Source organism: Phodopus roborovskii, unplaced genomic scaffold (assembly GCF_943737965.1).
Source record: "Phodopus roborovskii unplaced genomic scaffold, PHOROB, whole genome shotgun sequence".
NCBI lineage: Eukaryota > Metazoa > Chordata > Mammalia > Rodentia > Cricetidae > Phodopus > Phodopus roborovskii.
In genome coordinates this window covers 7657015-7672787 of record NW_026126619.1, presented here as the reverse complement: position 1 = coordinate 7672787, position 15773 = coordinate 7657015, and the positions used below count along the sequence as shown (strand labels likewise).

Here is a 15773-nt window from a genome sequence, read left to right as displayed (position 1 = left end):
AAACTGAACAAAATGTGAAATTAAACTAAATGTACAATGAAAGGAAGGAAGCCATCCAGCCAGCCACCCAGGCACCCACCCACCCAGCCAGCCAAGCAGGGGTGGGGGTGCACACCTTTAATCCCATCACCTGGGACATGTTCCCCACCTCCACCCATCCCTACCCCCATCTCAATAAAATAAATGAATAGGAAAATAAAGCATGGCAGTGGAGGTGTTAGCGGGGCATGCTTTTGATCCCAGCACTCAAGATGCAGAGTGAGTTGCAGGACAGCCAAGGCTATACAAAAACAAACAAACAAACAAACAAACAAAAAAACAAAACAAAAATCCTGTCTCCAAACAAGAAGGAGGAGGAAGAGGAGGAGGATTTGGAATAAAACAAAGGAACAGGGAAGACTGTGGTTTCTGATTTATAGGGGAGGGAGAGACTTGGTGGGATGATCCTCACTGCTCTGCCTTCACAGGCTCCTCCTGCCTCCAACTGCCCAGACAGCCCTCTTCCTCTTCCCAAGGTTAGACACACCTGAGCTAGAAAATTTGGCACTGCCTGGAGATTCTCAAGTGAGGGAGGGGGGCCTGGCCCTTGTTGAAAAGCACAGTAAATCATACTTAGTCTTATGAATGCCCAGCCTTAGCTTGGCTTGTTTCTAACCAGATTTTATAATCTTAAGTTAGCCTTTCCTTCTGAGTTTTTATCTTTCTTTCTTCTATATAGCTTTCTTTCCTTCTTACTCCGTGGCTGGTTGGGTGGCTGGGCAGCCAGCTGTGCAGTGTTCATTTCCTTGGGTAATTTCCACAGCCCTGTGCCTGGCCTCCTCAGTAGACTCACCAACTTTTTATCAGCATACAACTGTCTCAGGAGCTCACTAAACCAAGCTTGTGGTGTGTGGCCAAGTTCATGGGTAAAGCTATATGGCAAGGTAAGTTACCTGCTTTGTCAGGAAGCATGAGATCAGACCAGGAGGAATTGATGCACTGTACTTCTTTCCAGGCTGATCATGTTCCAGGTCCCCAAGAACAGACTGGGTCTCCTCTCTAACCAGACCCATGCCCTAGGAGATCCTGGTTAGCTCCATAGCCTAGACATCATGAGAGGGTCACAATTCAAAATTTTAACATGTAAACCTAGACTTCTTTTCTGAATTCACAGCACATATATCTGTATCTATCAAATGCATGGAGGATGCTCCTGAAATAGCACTAAGGACCCTGATCTAAAGAGATCCGATCTGTGAGGGGAAGAATGGACTGCACCCCTCTGGGAAAGGTGCTCCCACAAGGTGCTTTTGCCCAGGTATCATAGCAACAGGAAAGTAACTAAGGCACCCACAGAAGGTTGAAAAAGTACAGTGAACAGGAAATACTGCCAATTAGCATTGACCAATTTTATTCATGTATATACACACACAGGCATGAACACACAGATGGGTGAACCATCTCAAAGCAATCTGTAGACATAATTTTCCCCCAAACTGCAATGTACATGTCTCAAAAGCCAGGATCTTCCCCTACATCATTAGGTGGTGCTTGGGAAATACAAATCAAATTATGCAACTCCTTCGCTAAAAATTCTCCAGAGGTTTCCCTCCATACAGAATTGAGGAAGAGAGGGACTTAGGTAAAACAGGTGTTAGGCTTGTAGGGGTTCGTGGAAAGGACAAGGTATTGAAGAGTGGCTAGGGCAGGGCATAGCAGGGAACATATGCAGGAAGACAGGCATGTGCTCACATCTGTCTCCAGCAAAGCATGCTGTGTCCACTAATATGAAATCAGCAGCAGGCAGGACAGGAGAAAGGTCATGAGGGAACTTTGGGAGAATGGTGGATTTCCCATGCTTGTGTGACCAACACTTTGCCAATTGGACATCCCCGCTCCTACCTTGTGTTCTTTCAAGTTGCTTTGGCTGTGGAAGCCACCAAGTTGGGCTCCTCTGGACTGTAAACACAGCAAGTTTCCGGGTCAAGATGTTCAAGATGGTAGACAGGGTGTTTTTTCTCCAGAGATCCCTTGAAATGACAGACATAATTTAATAATTGAGAAGCACTGGGAACTCAATAGACTGTGAAAGACTCCAGGAAGTCAAACATGTTGAGGAACTGGAAACACTGTTGAGGTGTAGAGGTTGAGTTGGCTGAAAGAACCCAGCAACCCCTGAAGCTTAAGCTCTGGCTTTTTAATTGGGGCCATTGTTTCCTTGTTGTTGAGTTTTAATGGTTCTTTGGTTATTTATGGTGGAAGTCTTTTACGAAACATTTACTTTGTAGCTGTTTTGTCTCAGTCTGTAACCTGCTTTTGTTTCTTACAGTGTGTAAGTCAATCTAAGTGTAATGTGTCAATTGTTTTACAGGGGTCATACCTACACAGGTTTTTGCCCATCTCATCTCTGAGAAGGTTTATAGTGTTGCATATATTATGTCTAGGATTGATTTCAGGTAACCTTTGTGATATTAATGTTTTTTCAATGACTTCACACAATTTTAAATTCAGCATGTGTTCGTGGCACCAGTCTTTAATCCCAGCACTCAGGAGGCTGGGATCTTAAAGATATCCAGCCCCTGGAGCTGCCACAGACTTTCAGTGGAGAGTATGTTTTTGGTGCTTCGAAAGCATTTCTAGAAGGTGAGTTTGAGGCCAGCCTGATCTACAGAGTGAGTTCCAGGACAGGCTCCAAAGCAATACAGAGAAACCCTGTCTTGAAAAACAAAAACAAAAACAAAACAAAACAAAAAAAAACAAGCCCCCCCCACAAAAAAAAGGAAAAAAACCCCACCAAAACAAAACAAAGAGCAGCACATGCTGAACCCAGTCTCTACATTTAAGAAGGAGGAGGAGGAATAGAATCTCTGCCCGTCCCAGGCTTAGTAAGAACACTGGGACATAAATCTAATTCCCATGGAGTTGCCAGTTCTGGAACCATGGAGAGTCATGTCCTTCCTGATATTACCTAAACATTGGGGCTTTAGGTTACATGCATGCTGCCAGGTCTCATACTGAATGGATCTGGGGCAAAGGTGGATTCCAGCCAAGACTTCTTACATGGAGTGAGGCGGGCACCCAAGGACACAAGCGACTGTAATTGTGTGGCATGGTACTTAAGAATGAATGGTGAGGGGCAGGTCTGGATGACTGCAATTACTACACTATTTTCACAGCTCATTTTATTCCCCCTTGCAACATCTATGAACATAAGCAGCACTAATAATTTCCTGATGTCACATCCTGTTTAATCACCAAATTCCATGCACTCAGATGCAAGCACACACAACTCACACAATGCAACATACACACACTCACATGGACATCCATGTGGGTGACAGCTTGCAATGCCCACATTGCATTGGAAATCTAATGTCTTTGGAAACAGGCACCTACACACACACACACACACACACACACACACACACACACACACAAATATACTTAATTAAAACAATAACAAATCTTAAAGATATCCAGCCCCTGGAGCTGCCACAGACTTTCAGTGGAGAGTATGTTTTTGGTGCTTCAAAAGCATTTCTAGAAGGTGGCCATGTCGAGGCATTTGAAGCTTGTGGAGCAGGAGGCAAAGCCCTGATGCCACAGCAGATTTGTTCAAAGATTGCAAGACATTTTTACTTGCACTGTATTCATTAAAATGTATTTCACAACCCAGTCCCCCAAGCCCCCAAAGCAAAGGCATCTTGGGGGAAAAAAATTATTGAAAAAGGTTGATAAAGTCTAAAGCCATGTGGGTGGTTATGGTTATTTTGCTATTCAAATAATCATAAGGTTATGGAGGAGACTGCTTGCTGGAATAAAAGTAAACCTGCTGTAACAAATAGGCTCCAGGAGGCAGAGATAAATAAACGGCAGTTGACTTCACCCTCACATAAGTCTTGAGGGTAGAGTCTAGGGGGTTGGAATGACTCTGTTTGCTCATGCAGGGATCCAAGTTCCTTCCCTCATTCCTGTATCTTTCAACCTCCAGGACATTGTTCTTGACTGTGATCAAAGCTTAGCTACAGATATGTGCATATTCCCATTCACAGGTAAAACTGAATGAAAACCCAATTTTCTCTTATGTCAGCAAACGGAAGTTGCAAATGAGCAATTCCTGATGGGGCTTACATTGCATTCATTCGACCCACTCCTTTCTGTTTGAAACATGGATATGGTGACATCTCTTTCCTGTGTAGTAAGAGCAAACAACTCTTTTGGCTGAAGCAATTCAAGGATGTTCAATTATTGAATGCCTGTGGGCTTGAAGATAAAAATGGCTCACACAAGCTCGAAAAAAAGAAGGTTGATAAAGGTTCCTGGAGGGTGTGTGTTTGTAGGAGGTAGTAGCTTTACAGGAGACTTACTCTTTTCCTTCTCATGGGGTAGCAGACTGCTTTTCCAAAGAAAGCTGCCTCTATATATCTGCTCTACATACTATTCCTACAATATGACATCAACACTCGCTATTGAGCATTGGCGCCTGGTTTCTCTCTCCTTGCACCTTTCCTCACCTTGTGAGAGCACAGCCAACCCCAGAGGCCTAGGAGGAATGAGGGGACTATTTATCATGCAGTACTAGAAAATGAGAAAATGATCTTGAGTTCAAATTGCCTCCACACCTCCCTTTATCCTCATTCTTTTTGTCAGACTCTTTACATAACTTGGTTCTTATTACAGGTCCCTTCAAATCCCTTTCAGGATATAATTTAGTTACATTAAAAAAAATCCAGAATGGGAATGTCAGCCATAAGGTTGGGGTGAGGGGAGTGAAGAGCGTGGAAGAATACTGACAGAGACTACTGGAACCAGGGTAGGGTGTGTGCATTTTTGGGTCAGGTAAAAGCCTGGCATAAGGGAATTTCCCAGGAATCTACAAGTTTGACACCTGGTAAGACTCCTAGCAATAGTGGATACATAGCCTGAACTGACCATCTCCTGTGACCAGATTGGTGCCTAGTCCAATTGTCATCAGATAGGCTTCATCCAGCAACTGATGGAAACAGATGCAGAGACTCACTACCAAACATTATGCAGAGCTTAGGGAATCCTACAGAAGAGGAGAAAGGATTGTAGGAGCCAGAGGGACCAAGGACTCCACAAGAAAACTCACAGAGACTGAGGTGACAACCAGGGAGCCTGCATGGGACTGACCTAGACATTCTCCATATGTTACAGTTGTGTAGCTTGGTCCTCTTGTGTGACTCTTAACAGTGGGAACAGGAGCTGTCTTGACTCTTTTATGGGCCTTTGAGCTCATTATTTGGCTAGACTGGCTGGCAGGCAAACTCCAGGGATCTGCCTGTCTGTACTTCCCACAACGCTCAGCTGTGAGAGTATAGAAGCATGCTGCCAAGACTGGTTTTTAGGTAGGCACTGGAGATTCAAACTCAGGTTCCTCATGCCTGTGCAGTGGACCCTTTCCCACAGCTATCTTCCCAGCCCATTAGTTTACAAACATATTACTGGTCAGAGAGTTTGCAAATATAAAGGTGCCTTTGCTTTTCAGTTCCTAAAGTCAATCACAAGCCATTCTTTATAATCCATTAATGTCTGAACAAAGTGCTCAACAGCATAGCAGAATGGCTTCTAACCTAGTATTTGTACAGTGAGGATTACTGAATGAAGAAACTCGTGTCAGGGGAATGGGTGGGATAACACTGTGTTACTTAACATGCACATTTAAACACTTGGTGTAAACAAAACATGGTTTTGGGTGTTACAGAGAATTACTAAAGGCAAAAGACACTGTTCTTGTTGATGGCTGTAGCAACACAGTACAGCAGTCTGCACTCAGAAGCTCTTAAAGTGACATTCGGATACTTGTCAATTTACACTAGAAACAACTGTCAATTTAGTTGTTACTGAACTCTGGCAATGGACCCAAACTAAGAAATACTGGCAACTGCATTAAATCCTTCTGAGTTTAGGAGCCAGGAGAAAATGAAAAGCACCAGTTTCCCGTCTTTCCTGGCATTAACTTGTAAAGGATGAATTCACAATGTTGCCATTCCTGAACAGGTATTCAAAGGTGCAGATTTTGAAATTTTACTATTTTTATGTGCATGCAATAATGCCACAGTGTACGTGTGAAGCCCCAAGGACAGTTCTGTGGGATTGGTTCTCCCCTTCAAACTCAGGGTGCCAGGCTCGGGTGCCAAGTGCTTTTACCTGCTAAACCATCTCCCCAGCCCCCAACCAACTGTTTCAATAGAAATAAATAAATCAAATGACACACAATTAATTTATATGCTTTTACAGAGATTTGACTTTTTATTTACTGTTTTACAGATTTTACCCCCAGAAAAACTATTTTAAGTAAAACCTTAGCATTTTATATTCATATTCATAAACAATGTGAGCTGGCGTCTGGAGATCTCTTTCAAGTCAGGAGATTACATGACTATGAAATAGAGTGTTCAAGGAAATGAAGTGGGAAGAAATACAGAAAAAGGAAATACAGACATGCTCCCTTAGACACAGACCAACACAGGCCTGAGACAGATATATTTAGCCAGGTTTGGTTCCACAGAGCTGCTATTTGTGTCTGAATGGCCAGGTGGTTTCAGTAGATTTAGGGTGAGGACTGGATTGACTTCAGAGTCAGAAGCCTGTTTGAATTTTTAGCTTGAGTTGAATACATCTTTTCCATAATGTTTAGTGCTTGCATCTGTGAATGTGACTGTAGGATACAGAACGATCCTCCAGACCTCATTTTGTCCTTCCACCCACTGCGCTCTGGGCACTGAACACAGGTCCTTGGTTTGCCTTCTCCCTGGCCCCAGATTCAAAGTTTGTGCAACAAAAAGCTTAGGGTTCAAGTTCATCATCCGAATCTTGTTCACCAACTTTCTGAGGCTGTCTCTTGATATTGATTATTACATCAACGGTTAGTATTTCTGCCAAACACTGAATAACTGAAGCTATTAACTGGTACTTTCCAGCTACTGGCTCCAAGCCTGACTGACCACTTACCATGGATTGACTGGTTTGCAGTGCATGGCGAGATCGCAAATATATTTGTGGGAAGCTGTCCCTCCCCTTCTTAGGCTTGTAAAGGATTTTAGGAAGGCCTAAAAGTGCATTAGCCATTAAGGTACTGACCGTGGCTTCAGCTGATTGCCGGCACTGTTTGGCATAGTTGAGAAGATAGTAATGCAACAAGATCTCAAAGTTACCACCCACTGGCAGAACACTGCCTGCTGGTATAGTTGATGAGCAATAACCCCGGGAAGTACATGCTTCTAGGGACTTGTATATCAACGGCAATGTGTATTCTTTTCTGGGATTATTTGTGGCCTGTACATTTTCATTTGTTCTAGTGTCTTCTGCTGAAGGATTTCTGGTGGAATTACTCTCAATTAACAGTTCACAGTCATCGGTTATCCAGTTTTTTTCTGGAGACAAGAAGTTCAATATTCCATTGGTTTGAGATGTGTTTATTGGTGTCCCCTTGTGTGCAGACCATGGCACATGTGTTTTTAATTCTGTATCTGAAGTCACCGCATTTGAATACATTTTTAAATGTGTTTGAGTGTTTTCTAATTTATTTTCACTCTTTACTGTTGTGTTCCAATACTTACCAATTTCTGGTAGGTGATTACGTTCTCTGCTGTTGTTATAAGCAAGAGGATTTGAGTCACACTGGTCGTTGGCTTGTATGGCATAATTTAGGTCAAGGTCAGTAAACAATTGTCTAAGCATCTTAAAAGCTCTATGGAATGCACTCTGGTGTTGCTGAACAAGACCGAGAACTGGTCCACAAAGGACCACAGAGTGAGGCATAAACCCCCATGTGCTAATCAAGCCAAGATGGACATACCTTTTGGATCTCAGGATGAGAGGTTTACAAAACTTCACCAAAGTCGTATCAGAAATTTCACCCTGTGAAGGGACCTGTGGTAGAACACAAGAAGGAAAGCCAGTGATTCTCTGGACAAGAGAAACCTCTTCAGATGACAAGCACTCCACCACCGATATGCTATGGAGTCTAGCACAATAAATAACTAGGTCTGGCTGTTTCACGCTGGATAGGAGCAGTTTTATGTTCTGTCTATGCAAATGCTTCATTACTGCTTTTGTCCTTTTCACGATCCAACACTGAGAGGCCTGAAACTGCGCTTTGGAATCTAGAATAAACTCTGATTGTGACGATGAAAACAGAGGCTGGAGGACTTCTGTTACCATCACCATTCTTATGTCCCCATCTGCTGGACAATACACAGAGAAGTCTCGGTGAAGCACAAGGCCATCTATAATTCTAGAATCCGAAATAGGAAGGCCTGTCACACCAACACTCAACTCGAGGAAACAGCTGTCCATCAACTCAAATACTTCAATTGCACTTTCACAGGCTGTGCACTTGAAAATGTAGTCACACATCAACTGCGAAATGAATTTGTGATTGTTCCTTCCCACTCTCCCACAAAAGTAAGCTTCCAGGAGTGACTCTAAAGAGCGCCTGCACAGAGTTCTTCCTTTAGCAGACGAAGCAAAGACAGACAGATAGTGCCTGCTTAGATACTGATCCACAATACAATCTAGTATTTGTGTCTGAAACGTCAGTAGGGCCTGAGAAATAGATTTCCACTGGCAACAGTTTTTCCAATGTCTTTCGTGGGTCTGAGTATTTTCAGAAGTGAATGAATCTTTTTCTTTTTCTCTGATTGCATCAAGTCCTCTGAGTAAATGGCAAAGAAAAATAATAAACGTTTTAGCACCATCTCCTGTTTTTTTAAGGTGACTGGAAACACACGCCACTATCATCCTGTATAGGGAGAGGGAGAAAAAAGTAACTCAGATTGTCCATGTTGGTGCCAAGTTAAACCCATGTTTTCATAGCTACAGACACAAAGACTATCGTCTTTTTGACACACAGCCTTATCTTTAATTTTTTATTTTTCTAAGATTCTTTGTTCTATTCTAAGATGCCAGGGATGGGGAAAGAGAAATGTTCCAGGCAGTTGATGAAGTTCGGGGCTCTGGACTAGTTTGGGCAGCACCCTTATCGATGTCTACACTGGTCTCACAAGATCTTTTTTATTTTCCCTTCCAGGTCCTCAGCATGGGGACAGAATGAGAGAGTGAGCGGTAGAGGGAGACTGCGGGTCTGGCGCACGGCAGGTGGCGCGAGGTACCTGGCTAAGGGATGCTCTAAGTGCAACGCCTCCAGGAGGCAGCCTCCATCCCTGCTCAGCAGCACCTCGCCGGTGGGCTTCGTACACAACACTTGCCCGCCCTCGGGCCCCACGCAGCGGCTTGCGATAGTTTCCAGCACCTCAGCCACCCGCAGAGCCGCGGTCACCGACCCCAAGGACGCCATGCATCCAGGATCACGCGAACCGCTTCAGCGATGCAGAGGATGAAGTTCAGGACCGCTGGAGGGTGGCGCCGGAAGGGGCATGGAGGATGCCGGAAATGCAGCCGCACCGCTGGCGTGGATTGGCCGTTGTGGCGTGTGACGCGTCCCCGGGGCTCCGCCCGGCAGGCGGGAACGGAGACTGGGATGGAGGCGGGGTCTCCGGCGCCGTCCTGAATCAAGCCCTGCAGGCGTCCATGATCACGCCCCCTAGGTCTTCTGCCTTAGAGGCTGGGATGGAGGGATTGGGACTGTCCCCGTGCCTCTATCCCAGGGTTACACCTACAGGGTCCACACCGTGCCCATTCTCTCCTTGCCTTCATGCACAGGGCTTTAGGATGCAGCATGGACAAGGAGACCACTTTTAGCCTCTCTTCCTCCTTCTGGGCTGTGCTCTCTTCCCTGCATTCGGGTATTGAAGACATCCCAACTAGTTTAACCTCTTCAGCAGAAATAAAGTTTGCCCTTTATTCACATAGGTGAGTTAACGGTACGAATCAACACACCCTAACATTGTGTACTGTATACAGCCCCCAAAAAGAAATGTTTCATATTAAAATACAGGCTTCAGGGAGAGCATGAACTCTGAATTCATAGCTGAGGAGGTCGTTCCGGTCAATCATTGGTGACATTCAGTCTCTGCTTTCATATATATATATATGAAAGATAACACACACACACACACACACACACACACACACACACACACACAAATCAAAGTTCTGAGCTGGGCACACTAGAAAGTACTTTGTACAGTTTCTAACACGGAGCACATACAGTCAAGTATTTCATTTACTCACACTATTCTTATAGTGAACCATCACTCCTGGGCTGTTACTATAGGGAAAAAGGGCCAGCCAAAAAACAAACAAACAAACAAACAAAAAAACCACCCCACTTCACTGGGAAGTCCTCCCTGCTGGAGCAGAGCTGCTATACTGGAGCAGGGTTGTGAGCTGTTACACTTAACTGTGAGTTGTGGTATTCCTTGGCTCCCGATTGCCAAAACACCCTTCTGTCCCAGCTCAGTAAGTACTCTTTGGCTAGAATCCCTTCCCATCTAAGCCACAATGCTTACAGTTATATTCATAAGAATGCAGAATGAACATGTCAATATTAGCAGGTCAGTGATCTTCTAACATTGATGTTTAACACTGACAGGTTTTCCCCTACTCCATATTCCCACGCAACACACAACATTGTAGGTTCTCCTGTTATTTCTAGAAGTAGCAAGTGGATTCTAAGAGGTTAGCTGGAATGGGGAGAAAGGAGGAAGAAATCAAGGGTTAAACTTTCCTGGATCTTATGAGATTTATTAGGTGTGGACTCCTTACTAACAGGCAGATTGGAGGGGAAAACACATCAATGTTTAATGGTAATGCTTTTTCCTTCTTGGTTGCACTCACTGCTTAACATTACCTTAATAGAGACTCAAGTAGTGGGTTATTTCAAACATTTAAATGCTGCAGTCAAGGTTTTACTACAATATTGTGCAGACATGGTTCAAAATGTTTACCTTTTCAGAAAGACTGTGCTTTCCTTTTTGTTTTTTGAGACAGGATTTCTCTGCGGCTTTGGAGGCCATCCTGGAACTTACTCTGGAGAACAGGCTTGTCTGGAACTCAGAGATCCGCCTGCCTCTTCCTCCCAAGTGCTGGGATTAAATGCATGCACTACCATTGCCTGGGTATGCTTTCATTCTTAATGTGTAGTTCTTGGGGCCATTTAAAACCCCCGGGGCCTCACTTTTCATGTATGAAGTGTGTATTATTTCCACTTATTTAAGAAAGAAGAAATATAAAGTACCAACTAAAACATACATTAGGGATTTTGTTAAATCCCTGCCAAGCCTGTATGGGGATCTTTTTCACACACACTCTCAAAACAAAGCAAAATAAATGAGATGATTAATTTAGTTACTACATCATATCAGGAGTCATTGGATCACAGACTGCTTTTTAAAAAGTTTATTTAGAATACCTACTTATAGAAGTTAACATAATTTTACAGATTAGAAAAATTCCTTTCTCTCTGCAAACATAACAGGTTAGGCATAATAGATTAGAAATGTATACATTACAAAACCGCCTGTGACTATCTATACATTTACTATGCACCTTAAGAGAATTCAACAGTGTGCTATACTTACACTGCAGGTAACAACACACTTGTATCCTATCATACAAAACTGACCAGTGGTAGTGCTTGACTTTATAAACAGCCATTAACTGATGTATTTAAAATTAAATGTGTATTTAACATGCCAAAAAGTGAAAATAAATCCAACTGAAGGTCTGTGGCTCATCATTCAAATGTCTCATGTCATTTTTTCAAATAAAGAATTTCAATATTATGGTATTAAAATAATTTTCATGATAAATGAAGAGGCTAATTTTTCTAAACACTCCATGAAGTACAGACACATTCATTTTCGGCAAGGTTTCCCTGTGGCTCTCATTGAGTATGTTAATCTTATTAATAAGACACTGGTCCTGTACAATTTTAACAGTCCATGTTCAATTAAAAACTGTAACAAAATAGTAGTATAATTGTAACAAAAAGTGGATATCCTAAACCCACAAAATATGTAACAAAAAGAAACCAAATTATGCAGTGGTGGCAGGTTATACATTTTAAAGAATCTCTTTATACACTTAGCCAGATAAGCAAGAGGTTAAAATGTAAACTTATTGAATTATGAGAGGTCCCCCCCACCATAGGTCAAATTGGAAATTTTGATATAAACATGAACTCTTTATTTTTAACATAATCCAAAATAATCTGCAGACTCGTGTATGGCTCATCTTATGCCATCGTCCCTGTAGAGAAGACAAAAATGCAAAACAAAACTATTTACTGCTGATTAGAAATGCCAAACACTGAAAAAGATGAAATTTTACACATTTGTTTTTAAAATTTTGATGAAGATATTCTTCAAAAAGTTAAAACTGCCTTCCACAGAATTCTGTGAATATGGCACAAGTTGACACCCAAAACAGTGTGAATTCCATCAAAAAGGCACTGTTTACAATACTCAGAATAATCTGACAAGTTTACTGTAATGATGTCTGACTAAGAATATATTTGAAGTAGGTAACCAGACAAACCCTTATAAAAGTACAGCATTACTGTTTACATATTCTTCAGCTATATAAAAGGAAATAAAGTGACAGAGAAATGACCCTTTTATGACAAATAAGCCTATAAACACTTTGAACACCATATTATAGTTCTGTAACACAAAACAATAAAAATATCTCCTTAAAGGCACAGAAACATGAGCTAGGAAATGAGGATTGTATCTTACAGGGCCAGCTTTCAAGGGAATGCAGTTGTCAACTGAGCCATGACAAAGATTACCACTGTACCTTTTTAAGCTTTAAAAAAAAAAAAAAAAAAAAGTATCGGTAAGAATGACAAGTTAAATAAATATCTATTGCTAAAGCACACTAACATCTCATATGTCCATAAATCTTTCACTAGCCAGCAACATCTAACTAATTGGGAGACACCTAAAGACATTTAACAACTGAAAACTGAAAATGTCAATAATTATTATTACACATCTAAATTTTCACGTGAGAAGTTAAGGTTTTAAATAAAGAAAGCTGGCCATGGAGTCACAAACCCGATAAACCACGTGGAGTTTTCAGACAGTTTGGAACAGTGAGTCACACACATTGTGAATCCATTTATGAAGAAAGATAACCCTCAGAATGTTCAAGTCAAGTCACACAGTCTGACCAAACTCAAGGTGAAGTATACATTGTTTAAAGGACTTACATATGAATCCACCAATTCCTGAGTTTTGTGTTCAGTTCACAGAAAGAAACTCATACAGTCAGGTGTATGAGAAACATTCGATTGAACATAAGCCTTTAGTGTATAAGAAACAGTCACCCTGTTCATTTAATTTCTGACTCCTTGGGTAAGGACCCATTAACATCAGCTCTGAAGTGAAATTGAAAACAACAAAACGACCACCGTTCCAGTCTCAGATATCAGCACAAATAAAGTACTGTTCAGACCACATGAAACAATGTAAAGGCGTAAGACAGAGCCCTAAGGCAGGTCACCAACAATTTAACATTTCAGGGCTTAATGATGAAACAACTTTTAGTGATCAACCAATTAAGTTATATATAATATAAATTAATACTACTTTAAAATCATATAAAGATCAAGTTGTACAATATTTACAAAATATCACATCAATGATAGGCAGTTGAGCATAATATTGGTAGTAGAATAAGAATACAAAAAATATATTGACAAATATGAAATAACCCAAAACTCCATAATAATGAAACACTGGATACAGGTACACCTTTTGTTTCTGCTGTTAAAAGTTTAAGATATTTTCAATGAAATACAGCATTGTTTTGCTGACATCATGTGGGGATGGCTTTTCGTGGGGACCTGTGGTACTGAAGATAGTTATATGTGGTTTCAGCACCGTATCAGCAATCTCTTGGCTTTGTACTCGCCACACAGCACTGACTGCCGCTTCATCTCAGGTGACTGACTTGTACCTCAGTCTCTCCTTTAGCTGAAGGCAGGTGGAGCCAGGCCAACAGGTCTTTCACTGTATAAACCTCCCTGAAATCTATAGTTTAGAGGAATCTAAATTTTATGACATGTTCCAAAACTTAATTACCTTTTAAAGAAGTGTTTTTGACAATAATACGAAGTCAAAAGATGAAACTGAAGAGGCAAAAACTCTAAGCAATGAAACTTGGCTGAGCCTGAGCAAAATGACTTGTACAGAATTGTGGCTTGCCACAGGGCGGTGGAAGGTGATGATATACTTTGTAACTGAATATTCTCAAATGCTCAACTTATTGCACATTTAAACAAATTGATTTTAATGTTCTCAAAGAAAAGGCCACTGCAGTGTCTTATCTTACTGCATTTTTTTTCTTTTTGGGCTTTTGAAGTACAATATGAGAAGTTTTCTATTTACTCATTGAGCATTCTAATGTCAAAATGAATGCTAAAATATTTTTCATAAAGAAAACATTAAATTATCAGAATTACACATACCCTATAAACACTGATGTCTGGACGATGTCCTAGACACAGCTGACTTAACCAAACCAGTAAAGGATAGCAAACAAACTTGACCGTTTGTCGGCAAGTGCTTAAGATGGGATTGTAACATACACATCCGTGTAGCTGCACATAAGTTTTAATATTGATATACATGTAAGTATGGATACATCTACATCTGTAACATTAAGTCCTAGAGGTGAGAAAATTTTGCATTAACTCTTAAAAACTTTCTACTTGTTCCTCACAATATATTAATTCTGACCACTCACTTTTCTCTTGGTGTTTCTAAGACAACTGAGCTAGATACCTTAAAGGTGCTTTTAACAGTATAATGTGTTGAACAAGTCATACAATGTCTATAATCTATCATTTCTCCAACTGTAATTTCTTAGTAAAAGTTGTATGCCAGTCTTCTAAAGAAAACAGTTGACTATACATATATTTGTAAGATTAATGGCATTTTCGTTATGAACAGTGGTATCAGAGTATTTCATAACATACGGCAGAACACAGAAACTACTGTCAGGTAAGAGTTCTTGTGTACACATGTGGATTTATTATGCTCACATGTAGGCACAGTCTCACAAAGTGTTCTGGCACTTAACACATAGCCAACTTTAATAACCAAACAGAACAGCTCTTGTTTTGGGCTAAGGATAATGACGTGAAAATTAGGCAGACGCTTGCACGTTTATCTCCTGCCCTGTTGATTTAGAAACGCTGTGATGCTTCACTAGAGTGCAAATCAATGTGAACACCAGTCCCAGGCCAAATTCCATCTGTCTAGTTCAGTGATTCAACTGTTGAGAACTTCTACTTGAATATAAAGTTTATTATGACTTGAAGTAAAATCAGAAGGAAAATGACGAAGTAGTCTTTCTGTTGCAGAAAATAATCTGTAGCAGGTGCACTTGAAAGTAAATGATTTCGAAGAGCCATAATATTTCTACAAAATAAGCAACAATAAATTTGATAGTTATTTTTCAGAAATTTTAGCACAAAATGTCGTTATTATAGTTATCATATTGTCACAAAATGTCTAATTACCTCAAGTAACTACTTCAATTACTACTCTATCAAGACTCGAGACTGCCAGTATTCAGGAAGTGGTTTTAGGTACCCTGCACCAAGCACATTACTTTATGACATATTAAATATTATCATCACAGCTTAATGATACAGAATATATTATCTTCTCTGTTACAACAGTGGCTTTAAAGAAAGTATTTGCTCTTTAGTTGGCTTAATTTCTTTTATCCTTTTATTGAGAGACAAGAGTAGAGTAAAAATTTCAAATTCTTCAGGGGAAAAAAATGCATCAGATTTCTTAATACTCTCAAATTGAAGAATATCCAATAGCCTTTCTGATGCTACAAAAATGGGA

The 15773-nt window shown here is 41.0% G+C and overlaps 2 protein-coding genes across 10 annotated transcripts in view; both read right to left on the bottom strand.

The window, feature by feature from the left end:
- Positions 1–6230: 6230 nt before the first annotated feature.
- Bbs10 (Bardet-Biedl syndrome 10) lies at positions 6231–9319 on the bottom strand. Its single transcript, XM_051206410.1, has 2 exons — positions 9117–9319; positions 6231–8746 (listed from the first exon to the last, which is right to left on the bottom strand). The coding sequence occupies exons 1-2, from the start codon at positions 9299–9301 to the stop codon at positions 6790–6792; spliced, it is 2142 nt and encodes a 713-aa protein (XP_051062367.1). The 5' UTR covers positions 9302–9319; the 3' UTR covers positions 6231–6789.
- Positions 9320–11289: 1970 nt separating this feature from the next.
- Positions 11290–15773, bottom strand: part of Osbpl8 (oxysterol binding protein like 8) — a 112294-nt gene continuing 107810 nt past the window's right edge. For all 9 annotated transcript variants that reach the window (XM_051206422.1, XM_051206423.1, XM_051206420.1 and 6 more), the window contains one exon: positions 11290–15335. In XM_051206422.1, coding sequence (XP_051062379.1) covers positions 15203–15335 — 133 coding nt within the window. In that variant the 3' untranslated portion in view covers positions 11290–15202. The remainder of the gene's footprint in view (positions 15336–15773) is intronic.